Source organism: Salmo salar, chromosome ssa03, assembly GCF_905237065.1.
Source record: "Salmo salar chromosome ssa03, Ssal_v3.1, whole genome shotgun sequence".
Lineage (NCBI taxonomy): Eukaryota > Metazoa > Chordata > Actinopteri > Salmoniformes > Salmonidae > Salmo > Salmo salar.
Window position 1 is genome coordinate 100,375,564 of NC_059444.1, and position 13,780 is coordinate 100,389,343.

The window sequence follows — 13,780 nt, forward strand, 5'->3', positions numbered from 1 at the left end:
AGGATAAATGAGGAGGAGGAGAATAAATGAGGAGGAGGAGGATAAATGAGGAGGAGGAGGAGAATAAATGAGGAGGAGGAGGAGAATAAATGAGGAGGAGGATAAATGAGGAGGAGGAGAATAAATGAGGAGGAGGAGGATAAATGAGGAGGAGGAGAATAAATGAGGAGGAGGAGGATAAATGAGGAGAATAAATGAGGAGGAGGAGAATAAATGAGGAGGAGGAGGAGAATAAGTGAGGAGGAGGAGGATAAATGAGGAGGAGGAGAATAAATGAGGAGGAGGAGGATAAATGAGGAGGAGGAGAATAAATGAGGAGGAGGAGAATAAATGAGGAGGAGGAGGAGAATAAATGAGGAGGAGGATAAATGAGGAGGAGGAGAATAAATGAGGAGGAGGAGAATAAATGAGGAGGAGGAGGAGAATAAATGAGGAGGAGAATAAATGAGGAGGAGGAGAATAAATGAGGATAATAAATGAGGAGGAGGAGGATAAATGAGGATGAGGAGGTTAATAAATGAGGAGGATGAGGAAGATAAATGAGGAGGAGGAGGAGGAGGAGAATAAGTGAGGACGAGGATAATAAATGAGGAGGATAATAAATGAGGAGGAGGATAAATGAGCAGGATAATAAATGAGGAGGAGGATAAATGAGCAGGATAATAAATGAGGAGGAGGATAATAATTGAGAATGTGGAGGAGGATAAACGAGGAGGATAATAAATGTGAAAGGCAACTAACTGCAGCTGTAGTTTTTATGTCATAGTTTACCTATAACAAAAAAGTGTCACAAAGACGTAAAAACGCCCAAAAGATTTCCTTTTCGAATGCCCCCACCCCACTGACGAGGTGCCATCATCTCTCCTCAGCAAGCATCATTAGAAGGTTATAACAGGCCCATCATAAGACATATGTGTTTGCTGCTGCAGGTGTTTTACTGTAGATATGCCCACCTGATAGATATAATTCCACAAGACAAAATAATAGGCGTTAAATCAAGGATGAACCTCGTTTTGAACATTTATCATAAATAGTTTTAGTGCGCCATCTACTGGTGAATTTAGATGACCTTTTTTTAAATTTTTTATATAAGGGACTGTAAAATGACTAGTTTCTTACGGCAGGCTTATACAATCGGCACTATAATATTTAGTTCTTTGTTCAAGACATTCTGGTGTTGAGTTAAATTGTCAATATCAAGCGCTTGTGCTACACAAAATCTACACAAATGTCTCATACCACCGGGCCAAAATTTTCTCAGTAGCTTTTTACCTAATTCTTCTTTCTCAGTGGTAAAATGGAATATTGTCACACCTCTCCATGGGAAAAAGTGTTGGATTGCGCAGAAAACAAAGCGACTGATGTTCTTGAACGTGGCCCTTCCTTTTTGAGCCTGCGCAGAAAACAAAGCGACTGATGTTCTTGAACGTGGGCCTTCTTATTTGCGCCTGCGCAGAAAACAAAGCGACTGATGTTCTTGAACGTGGCCCTTCCTATTCGCGCCTGCGCAGAAAGGCCGAGTGAAATGACAGCTCTCTCCTCGGTCTCTGTGGAAATCGACACAGTTGGTGATTTCTGGCAACTTCAAAATGGAAAGGAATAAAAACATTACCTAGATATTTGCATGGAATGTAATGACTATATATATATATATATATTGTTTCTGAAATATTAATGTTTTTTGTTGTAGTATCCGGTTAATGTTATTTGGGTTGTCAGCGTTTTTTAGGGAGCTTTTTGTTTTGTTATAAAGCTAGCAGCAAGCTAACTGTTAGCTTTTACGAGAAGGCCAGACTTTTCTTTATTTGCTGTCATAATTCGCATGAACTAGTTAACTACCTTTTTATTTTATTTTACACAGGGAATAAATTAGGTCTACATATCGTCGTGCTTGCTCTGTTTGTTTACACTTGTTTATTTTCAAACTCTTGATTCTCTTACGTGACCGCATTTTATTTTTTTAGGTTTGTTTTTGAGGGGGACAATAAGGAGGCAAGTAACGTTTACTTGTTACTAGTCTTAGTTTCCTACCTTGGCTTCGGACACCTTTGTGTTTTATCTTCTGTATTGAAGTATCTGGTGAAAGGGAACATTTTCCACCATGCTTGTGGAAGGTGGTGTGTTGCTTTGGGCCAGTTTCCACGGTCCAAAACTGTAAAAAACAAGGGACTTGACGACTCAACAATCATCAGCTGTTTCACCTGGACGTGTTGGATACCAACGTTAAAACGACATCAACTCAACTACTTCACTTAACTTGCTCTGTTCCATTTGACAGCTTATCACCCTCCTTCCCTTTATATATGATCAGTTTTGTGTCTGGGACATTTTAGTTAACATTTGTTCCTTTTTCGTTTCCATCATGTCTTGTGTTCATTATAAATTCTCATCTAAACTCAACTACGACACGGTCACTTTCGACGGTGTGAACATCACTTTATCCGATCTGAAACGACAGATTATGGGTCGGGAGAGACTCAAAGCTGTCGACTGCGGACTACAAATCACCAACGCACAAACTAAAGAAGGTAAGAAGTAGTTTTATGGTTTAACAAAACATTTGTAAACATTTTTTTTTTTGTATCTTAACTAGTTAATTACTTGGGCTGTTTTTAAAAGCTGCCGATCAGCTGTTGTGATTTATAACTAACTACTAGTAGCTTGCTAACTAGCTATTAGCTTAGCACGTTAGCATGTTAGCTAGCTTGTCGCTAAGAACAAATTAGTCCAGTAACGACAAGCCCCTAAAATCAGACATTAACTTTTTTTTAATGAAATGTGTAACGTGATGTTACTGACTTCTTCGTGTTTAGGTGTTTTTCTAACACTATAGTCAATCATCCACCATCACTATATCAGACAAAAACACGTGTGTGTGTTTGACTTGTGTCCTGTTGCTGTTTAGCTGCTAACTAGCTACTTTCTGACTTGACTAACGAGGACTACTGTTTCAACCTTGATCACAGCTTAGCTTAGCTTAGCTTTATAACTTTAGCTAACTAGTAAGTTGGTTGACGAGCTATATAGCTCAAGTGCAGGGCTTTTTATCCCGTGCGGGTTTGCTGATGCTGAAACCCTCGGGAAGCTGCACATAAAGGCCTGGATGAAAATCTAACGTTAGGTGACCTAGTGTCAACCAAAGGCATCAATAAGCACTGTCGGGATCCATTGAGAATGAAGAAGTCTTGACAGCCAAGACACCCACTGTGGTTACTGGTCTAGGGGGGCCCCTGTCTATTGAGGGGTCAATGGGTTTGAGCCGTTTACATTGAAGGGAGATTTTTAATTTTATATAACTTTTTAGTTAGCTTACCTGTAAGGTTCCATCATCCACAAAACCTCAATTTCAGCCCAGGTGGTTTGGCTTGTAAGGCCTGTCCCCTACCATGCCGGCACAGCCAGGGAGTCTGGTCCCTCTTAAGGTTTCTTCCTTCTAGTGTGAACTGGTTGCTCTTTGGGGGTCGAGGCCAGTTTTCCTTTTAAAAGAACTTCCTGACAATCATGGATGTGAAACGTCATATGTAAATTGAATAGATAAGATGGTTGATTTTTATATTTGTATGTCAACTATTTGGGATGAGCAAACTATATAGGATAGTACCCGGGGAACTAGACATCTGGGATAGGACCCAGGGAACTAGACATCTGGGATACCACCCGGGGAACTAGACATCTAGACCTGTGGGATACCACCCGGGGAACTAGACATCTAGACCTGTGGGATACCACCCGGGGAACTAGACATCTGGGATACCACCCGGGGAACTAGATATCTAGACCTGTGGGATAGTACCCGGGGAACTAGACATCTAGACCTGTGGGATACCACCCGGGGAACTAGACATCTAGACCTGTGGGATACCACCCGGGGAACTAGATATCTAGACCTGTGGGATACCACCCGGGGAACTAGACATCTAGACCTGTGGGATACCACCCGGGGAACTAGACATCTAGACCTGTGGGATACCACCCGGGGAACTAGACATCTAGACCTGTGGGATACCACCCGGGGAACTAGATATCTAGACCTGTGGGATACCACCCGGGGAACTAGATATCTGGGATACCACCCGGGGAACTAGACATCTAGACCTGTGGGATACCACCCGGGGAACTAGATATCTAGACCTGTGGGATACCACCCGGGGAACTAGACATCTAGACCTGTGGGATACCACCCGGGGAACTAGACATCTAGACCTGTGGGATACCACCCGGGGAACTAGATATCTAGACCTGTGGGATACCACCCGGGGAACTAGATATCTAGACCTGTGGGATACCACCCGGGGAACTAGACATCTAGACCTGTGGGATACCACCCGGGGAACTAGACATCTAGACCTGTGGGATACCACCCGGGGAACTAGATATCTATGTGGGATACCACCCGGGAACTAGATATCTAGACCTGTGGGATACCACCCGGGGAACTAGACATCTAGACCTGTGGGATACCACCCGGGGAACTAGATATCTAGACCTGTGGGATACCACCCGGGGAACTAGATATCTTGGATACCACCCGGGGAACTAGATATCTAGACCTGTGGGATACCACCCGGGGAACTAGATATCTAGACCTGTGGGATACCACCCGGGGAACTAGACATCTAGACCTGTGGGATACCACCCGGGGAACTAGATATCTAGACCTGTGGGATACCACCCGGGGAACTAGATATCTAGACCTGTGGGATACCACCCGGGGAACTAGATATCTAGACCTGTGGGATACCACCCGGGGAACTAGACATCTAGACCTGTGGGATACCACCCGGGGAACTAGACATCTAGACCTGTGGGATACCACCCGGGGAACTAGACATCTAGACCTGTGGGATACCACCCGGGGAACTAGACATCTAGACCTGTGGGATACCACCCGGGGAACTAGATATCTAGACCTGTGGGATACCACCCGGGGAACTAGACATCTAGACCTGTGGGATACCACCCGGGGAACTAGATATCTGGGATACCACCCGGGGAACTAGACATCTAGACCTGTGGGATACCACCCGGGGAACTAGACATCTAGACCTGTGGGATACCACCCGGGGAACTAGACATCTAGACCTGTGGGATACCACCCGGGGAACTAGACCTGTGGGATACCACCCGGGGAACTAGATATCTGGGATACCACCCGGGGAACTACTATCAACAGACAGACCAGTAATTCCCTCGTCTCTGATCTGTAGAATACAAAGACGATGAGGCCCTGATATCCAAGAACTCCTCTGTCATCATCAGAAGAATACCCATCGGCGGAGTGAAGGCTACAAGCAAGACGTATAACATGTAAGTACATATACACATTGCATTGTGGGCTCCCGGGTGGCGCAGCGGTCTGAGGTCGCTGCATCTCAGTGCAAGAGGGGTCAATACAGTTCCTGGTTTGATTCCAGGCTGTATCACATCCGACCGTGATTGGGAGTCCCATAAGGTGGCGTGCAATTGGCCCAGCGTCGTCCGGGTTTGGCCCGGGCTAGGCCTTCATTGTAAATAAGAAATTGTTCTGAACTGACTTGCCTAGTTAAATTAAAGGTTAAATATGATTTTTATTAAAACAATTCAGAAACTATTTAGACCCCTTTTTCCACATTCTTTTACGTTACAGCCTTATTCTAAAATGTATTCAATATTTTTTTCCCTTCATCAATCTACCCCATAATGACAAAGCGAAAATGGTATTTAGAAATATTTGCAAATGTATTAAAAATAATATTTACATAATTATTCTGACCCTTTGCTATGAGACTTGAAATTGAGCTCAGGTGCTTCCTGTTTCCATTGATCATCCTTGAGATGTTTCTACAACTTGATTGGAGTCCACCTGTGGTAAATTCAATTGATTGGACATGATTTGGAAAAGGCACACACCTGTCTATATAAGGTCCCACAGTTGGCAGTGCATGTCAGAGCAAAAACCAAGCCCTGAGGTCGAAGGAATTGTCCGTAAAGCTCCGAGATAGATCTTTGCCTTGACACAATCCTGGGGAAGGGTAGCAAAATATTTCTGCAGCATGGAAGATCCCCAAGAACACAGTGGCCTCCATCATTCTGAAATGGTAGAAGTTTGGGAACCACCAAGACTCTTCCTGGAGTCTGCCGCCCAGGCAAATTGAGCAATCGGCGGCGAAGTGCCTTTGTCAGGGAGGTGACCAGGAACCCGATGGTCACTCTGACAGAGCTCCAGAGTTCCTCTGTGGAAATGGTTGTCCTTGTGGAAGGTTATCCCATCTCAACAGCACTCCACCAATCAGGCCTTTATGGTAGTTTGGCCAGACAGACGGAAGCCACTCCTCAGTAAAAGGCACATGACAGTCCGCTGTGAGTTTGCCAAAAGGCACCTGAAGGACTCTGACCATGAGAAACAAGATTCTCTGGTCTGATGAAACCAAGATTGAACTCTTTGGCCTGAATGCCAAGCATTACGTCTGGAGGAAACCTGGCAGCATCTCTACGGTGAAGCATGGTGGTGGCAGCATCATGCTGTGGGGATGTTTTTCATCAGCAGGGACTGGGAGACTAGTCAGGATCGAGGCAAAGATGAACGGAGCAAAGTACAAAGAGATCCTTGATGAAAACCTGCATCAGAGTGCTCAGGACCTCAGACTGGGGTGAAGGTTCACCTTCCAACAGGACAACGACCCTAAGCACCAAGACAACGCAGGAGTCTGTCCTTGAGTGGCCCGGCCAGAGCCCGGACTTGAACCCGATCAAACATCTCTGGAGAGACCTGAAAATAGCCGTGCAGCAACACTCCCCATCCAACCTGACAGAGCTGGAGAGGATCTACAGAAAAGAATGGGAGAAACTCCCCAAATACAGTTGTGCCAAGCTTGTAGCATCAAAGTACTGAGTGAAGGGTCTGAATACTTATGTAAATGAGTTATTTCCGGTTTATTTTTAATACTTCTGCCAAAATGTCTAAAACCTGTTTTTGCTTTGTCATTATGGGGTATTGTGTGTAGATTTTAATCCATTTTATTAACCTCTATGGGCTAGGTGGGACGCTAGCGTACCACCCGTGGTGCACTCCATCAACAGCAGGTGCATTTCAAGAGCGGCAAATTTGAATCCAAATAAATGTCAAAATTCAAATTTTTCAAACATACAACTATTTTACACCCTTTGAAAGATAAACATCTCCTTAATCTAACCACGTTTTACGATTTCAAAAAGGTTTTACGGCTGAAAGCATAAATTTAGAGTATGTTAGGACAGTACATTTACAAGAGTTGTGTGTAATGTTTTGTCAATCCGAAGACAGGGTAACCAAAACCATAAAACCAGCTAAAATGATGCACTAACCTTTTACAATCTCCATCAGATGACACTCCTAGGACATTATGTTAGACAATGCATGCATTTTTAGTTCTATCAAGTTCATATTTATATCCAAAAACAGCATTTTACTATGGCATTGATGTTGAGGAAATCGTTTCCCTCCAATAACCGGCAGTCAAGTCAGCGTCACAAATTAAATAATTAAAATTAGAAAACATTGGTAAAATATTATATTGTCATTTAAAGAATTATAGATTTACATCTCTTGAACGCAATCAACTTGCCAGATTTAAAAATAACCTTACTGGGAAATCACACTTTGCAATAATCTGAGCACTGCGCCCAGAAAAATACGGCGTTGCGATACAGACTAGACGTCATGTTGGGAAGATCTAAAATCGAAAATACTATGTAAATAATCCATTACCTTTGATTCTCTTCATCAGATGTCACTTCCAGGTATCACAGGTCCATAACGAATGTAGTTTTGTTCAAAAAAGCTCATCATTTATGTCCAAAAATCTCCGTCTTGTTAGCACATGATCTAAGCCAGCCGGACTTCTCGTCATGAACGAGGGGAAAAAATATATTTACGTTCGTTCAAACATGTCAAACGTTGTATAGCATAAATCATTAGGGCCTTTTTAACCAGAACATGAATAATATTCAAGGTGGACGAATGCATACTCTTTTATAACGTATTGGAACGAGGGTACCCAACATGAACTCGCGCGCCAGGTGTCTAATGGGACATCATCGTTCCATGGCTCTTGTTCGGTCAGATCTCCCTCCAGAAGACTCAAAACACTTTGTAAAGGCTGGTGACATCTAGTGGAAGCAATAGGAAGTGCCAAAATATTCCTCAGCCCCTGTGTTTTTCAATGGGATAGGTTTAAAGGTAATACAACACATCAGGTATCCACTTCCTGTCAGAAAATGTCTCAGGGTTTTGCCTGCCAAATGAGTTCTGTTATACTCACAGACACCATTCAAACAGTTTTAGAAACTTTAGAATGTTTTCTATCCATATATAATAAGTATATGCATATTCTAGTTACTGGGTAGGATTAGTAACCAGATTAAATCGGGTACATTTTTTTTATCCAGACGTGCAAATGCTGCCCCCTAGCCCTAACAGGTTTTAATAGTCTGTAACGTAACAAAATGTGGAAAAAAATCGAGGGGTCTGAATACTTTCCGAATGCTCTGTATTTCCATTTTAATAGCAGGACACTATAAAGTCCATTATTCACCTGAAGAGTAGGAATTAGGCTTTTTGAGAAGGTTTTGAATTCTAAGCAACTTGCATACACATTTTGTTTTTGATGTACAATAGACCAACATAGCTACTGCAGTAGGTCAAAGCTGTGTGCTGGAATACATTGGTAGGCATTGTGATGCTCAAGTGAAGTTCCTTTATCGGCGTCATACCAATGCCTACTTCTCATTTAAAACAGATTTTATGCTTTACATTTCCATGGATTTTTACCCCTGCAAGGTGTCTTGTGAAAATTGTAATTTGCACTTCAAATTATGTTTTTAAAATATATGTTTTGTCTTAGCTAATTTATTTCCCAAAAGCATCTCGAGGATACTTACATGGTTTTACCTTCGTAGGGGCATCGTTAAATCTCAGAGCGGTTTTCGGGAAAAACCATCGTTTACTGAAGTTGAACTTTTGCTCTTCCACGTCACTTTATACACAGAAGATCCCCGTTTTAAACACAGAATCAAGATGTTTATCTGTCTCTCTGTGACCGCCGATCGCTTCAGAACCTAGTTGACTACGATTTACGAAGTTGCCAATGTCTTTGCGATTGTTACAAACAAGCAAAAGGGTAAAAATGAAAACTGACATGACTGCATCAAAAACTAATGACTGGACACTAGTAAACAATAGTACGCAATTATAAACACCATGGGACCACGGAGCCGTCATATCACTCAAGAAGGAGACACGTTCTGTCTCCTAGAGATCAACGTACTTTGGTGCGAAAAGTGCAAATCGATCCCAGAACAACAGCAAAGGACCTTGTGAAGATGCTGCAGGAAACCGATACAAAAGTATCTATTTCCGCAGTAAAACGAGTCCTATATCGACATAACCTGAAAGGTCACTCAGCAAGGAAGAAGCCACTGCTCCAAAACCGCCATAAAAAAGCCAGACTACAGTTTGCAACTGCACATGGGGACAAAGATTGTACTTTTTTGGAGAAATGTTCTCTGGTCTGATGAAACAAAAATTGAACTGTTTGGCCATAATGACCATCGTTATGTTTGGAGGAAAAAGGGGGAGGCTTGCAAGCCGAAGAACACCATCCCAACTGTGAAGCACGGGGGTGGCAGCATCATGTTGTGGGGGTGCTTTGCTGCAGGAGGGACTGGTGCACTTCACAAAATAGATGGCATCATGAGGTAGGAAAATTATGTGGATCTATTGAAGCAACATCTCAAGACATCAGTCAGGAAGTTAAAGCGTGGTCACAAATGGGTCTTCCAAATGGACAATGACCCCAAGCATACGTCCAAAGTTATGGCAAAATGGCTTAAGGACAACAAAGTCAAGGTATTGGAGTGGCCATCACAATGCCCTGACCTCAACCCTATAGAAAATGTGTGGGCAGAACTGAAAAAGTGTGTGCAAGCAAGGAGGCCTACAAACCTGACTCGGTTACACCAGCTCTGTCAGGAGGAATGGGCCAAAATTCACCCAACTTATTATGGGAAGCTTGTGGAAGGCTACCTGAAATGTTTGACCCAAGTTAAACAATTTAAAGGCAATGCTACCAAATACTAATTGAGTGTATGTAAACTTCTGACCCACTGGGAATATGATGAAAGAAATAAAAGCTGAAATAAATCAATTCTCTCTACTATTATTCTGACATTTCACATCTTTAGGTCAGTTAGGATCACCACTTTATTTTAAAGACAGGGAATTTTTACTAGGATTAAATGTCAGGAATTGTGAAACTGAGTTTAAAAGTATTTTGATAAGGTGTATGTAAACTTCTGACTTCAAGTGTGTGTGTGTGTGTGTGTGTGTGTGTGTGTGTGTATTTATTTACACAATACTTTATTTTGTATACTGTACAAATCCCATTATTGTGGGAGCAGCAGCACCTTCTCAAAATCAGCCTAATTCATACTCTTAGAAGGTTTTTGAATCCTAAGCAACCTTCCTACACATAGTTTGAAGTATAATAGACCAACAAAGCTAGTGTAGCGGGTCAAAGCTGTGTGCTGTCAAACCTTGGTGGAGCATGGGTGGACAAGGCATTGTGGTGCTGGGGGAAACCTTGGTGGAGCATGGGTGGAGTAAGCATTGTGGTGCTGTAAAACCTTGGTGGAGCATGGGTGGACAAGGCATTGTGGTGCTGTAAAACCTTGGTGGAGAAGGCATTGTGGTGCTCATGTGAATTTACTTGCTTTTTTTGGGGGCTTCAGACCAGTGCCTACTTCTCACATGAAAGAGTTTTTTTGTTGTTTTTAATCGCCTGTATATTTGTCAAAGTATATTAGTCATTATTGTGATATTTTAATGGCACTTCCTGATGATGGAAGCAGTGAGTCAGATCATTGATGGAGATTAGTTTCTATGTGAGGAGCTCTGGATTGTTTGTGTGACTGAGAACTGAGATTGTCTAAGATAAGATATTCAAATTAGTGATGTTGGACCACAGCTCTGCTCTCAGCCACCTGCTGCAGGGGGGGGTATGGTGAGTCTGGTCTGAGGGAAACAGGACTGTAGGGACAGGTCTGGTCTGAGGGAAACAGGACTGTAGGGACAGGTCAGGTCTGGTCTGAGGGAAACAGGACTGTAGGGACAGGTCTGGTCTGGGGGAAACAGGACTGTAGGGACAGGTCTGGTCTGGGGGAAACAGGACTGTAGGGACAGGTCTGGTCTGGTCTGGGGGAAACAGGACTGTAGGGACAGGTCTGGTCTGGTCTGAGGGGAAACAGGACTGTAGTGACAGGTCTGGTCTGGTCTGAGGGAAACAGGACTGTAGGGACAGGTCTGGTCTGAGGGGAAACAGGACTGTAGGGACAGGTCTGGTCTGTCTGGGGGAAACAGGACTGTAGGGACTGGTCTGGTCTGGCAGGGGAAACAGGACTGTAGTGACAGGTCTGGTCTGGTAGGGGAAACAGGACTGTAGTGACAGGTCTGGTCTGGTCTGAGGGGAAACAGGACTGTAGGGACAGGTCTGGTCTGGTCGAGGGGAAACAGGACTGTAGTGACAGGTCTGGTCTGGTCTGAAGGGAAACAGGACTGTAGGGACAGGTCTGGTCTGGTCTGAGAGGAAACAGGACTGTAGTGACAGGTCTGGTCTGGTCTGAGGGGAAACAGGACTGTAGTGACAGGTCTGGTCTGGTCTGGGGGAAACAGGACTGTAGGGACAGGTCTGGTCTGGTCTGAGGGAAACAGGACTGTAGGGACAGGTCTGGTCTGAGAGGAAACAGGACTTAAATTGACTTAACCTTGACTCTCACCACCAAACCGCCCATCGAAGGTCCTGGGATTGAAACAGATGGACTGACATCTCAGGGACTGTAGAATATTACTCTGCCTTAGATTTCTAGGTCATAACTCTGAGACACACGGACTAACTGTTATCAGACGTATCGTTTGTAACACACACACACACACACACACACACACACACACACACACACGGCAGCCTAATGGTTTCTGAATCCTGTCTTTTTTTTCTAGACTGAATATTTAAACTTGGAAGTGTCTGTCTGGAGAAAAGCGTCTGAATGACAAACATCAATTTAACTCTCTCTCTGTCTCTGTCTGTCTCTGTCTGTCTGTCTCTGTGTCTCTCTGTTCCAGTGATCGTTCTTCAGAACACAACCTCCCCGTTCAGAACTACCCCGTTGGATCCTCCAAAGTATGTAACAAACACACACACACACACACACACACACACACACACACACACACACACACACACACACACACACACCACTGCACGTGTACCCATTTCCCCCCTCCCACCTCCCTCCCTCTCTCACACACACACTCCCACCTCTCTCTCACACACACACACACTCCCACCTCTCTCTCACTCACACACACACACACACCACTGCACGTGTACCCATTTCCCCCCTCACACCTCTCACAAAGCAAGTCACACAGAATGTTAGCTAACACCTACACAAGCTAGATCTTTTATTTAATTAGGGCAAGTCAGTTAAGAACAAATTCTTATTTTCAATGACTTCCTAGGAACAGTGGCAGAACGACAGATTTCTACCATGTCAGCTCGGGGATTTGATCCAGCAACCTTTCGGTTACTAGTCCAACGCTCTAACCACTAGGCTACCTGCCCCCCCTCCACTCTAACCACTAGGCTACCTGCCCCCCCCTCCACTCTAACCACTAGGCTACCTGCCCCCCCTCTCCGCTCTAACCACTAGGCTACCTGCCCCCCCCTCCACTCTAACCACTAGGCTACCTGCCCCCCCTCCACTCTAACCACTAGGCTACCTGCCCCCCCTCCACTCTAACCACTAGGCTACCTGCCGTCCCTCCACTCTAACCACTAGGCTACCTGCCGTCCCTCCACTCTAACCACTAGGCTACCTGCCGTCCCTCCACTCTAACCACTAGGCTACCTGCCGTCCCTCCACTCTAACCACTAGGCTACCTGCCCGTCCCTCCACTCTAACCACTAGGCTACCTGCCCGTCCCTCCCCTCTAACCACTAGGCTACCTGCAGCCCCTCCACTCTAACCCCTAGGCTACCTGCCGCCCCCCTCCACTCTAACCCCTAGGCTACCTGCCGCCCTCCACTCTAACCCCTAGGCTACCTGCCGCCCCTCCACTCTAACCACTAGGCTACCTGCCGCCCCCTCCACTCTAACCCCTAGGCTACCTGCCGCCCCCCTCCACTCTAACCCCTAGGCTACCTGCCGCCCCCTCCACTCTAACCACTAGGCTACCTGCCGCCCCCTCCACTCTAACCACTAGGCTACCTGCCGCCCCCTCCACTCTAACCCCTAGGCTACCTGCCTCCCCCTCCACTCTAACCCCTAGGCTACCTGCCGCCCTCCACTCTAACCACTAGGCTACCTGCCGCCCCCTCCACTCTAACCACTAGGCTACCTGCCGCCCCCTCCACTCTAACCACTAGGCTACCTGCAGCCCCTCCACTCTAACCACTAGGCTACCTGCCGCCCCCTCCACTCTAACCACTAGGCTACCTGCCGCCCCTCCACTCTAACCACTAGGCTACCTGCCGCCCTCCACTCTAACCACTAGGCTACGCTGCCGTCCCTCCACTCTAACCACTAGGCTACCTGCCGCCCTCCACTCTAACCACTAGGCTACCTGCCGCCCTCCACTCTAACCACTAGGCTACCTGCCGTCTAACCACTAGGCTACCTGCCGCCTCTCCACTCTAACCACTACGCTACCTGCCGCCCCTCCACTCTAACCACTAGGCTACCTGCCATCCCTCCACTCTAACCA

General features: G+C 45.3%; 1 protein-coding gene across 1 annotated transcript in view; it reads left to right on the forward strand.

Moving 5' to 3' along the window:
* The first annotated feature begins 1,517 nt into the window (after window positions 1-1,517).
* LOC106594963 (E3 ubiquitin-protein ligase RBBP6) overlaps window positions 1,518-13,780 on the forward strand; it is a 96,589-nt gene continuing 84,326 nt past the window's right edge. The window contains 3 exon segments of the mRNA XM_045716088.1: window positions 1,518-2,528; window positions 5,208-5,307; window positions 12,137-12,194. Coding sequence (XP_045572044.1) covers window positions 2,363-2,528; window positions 5,208-5,307; window positions 12,137-12,194 — 324 coding nt within the window. The 5' untranslated portion in view covers window positions 1,518-2,362.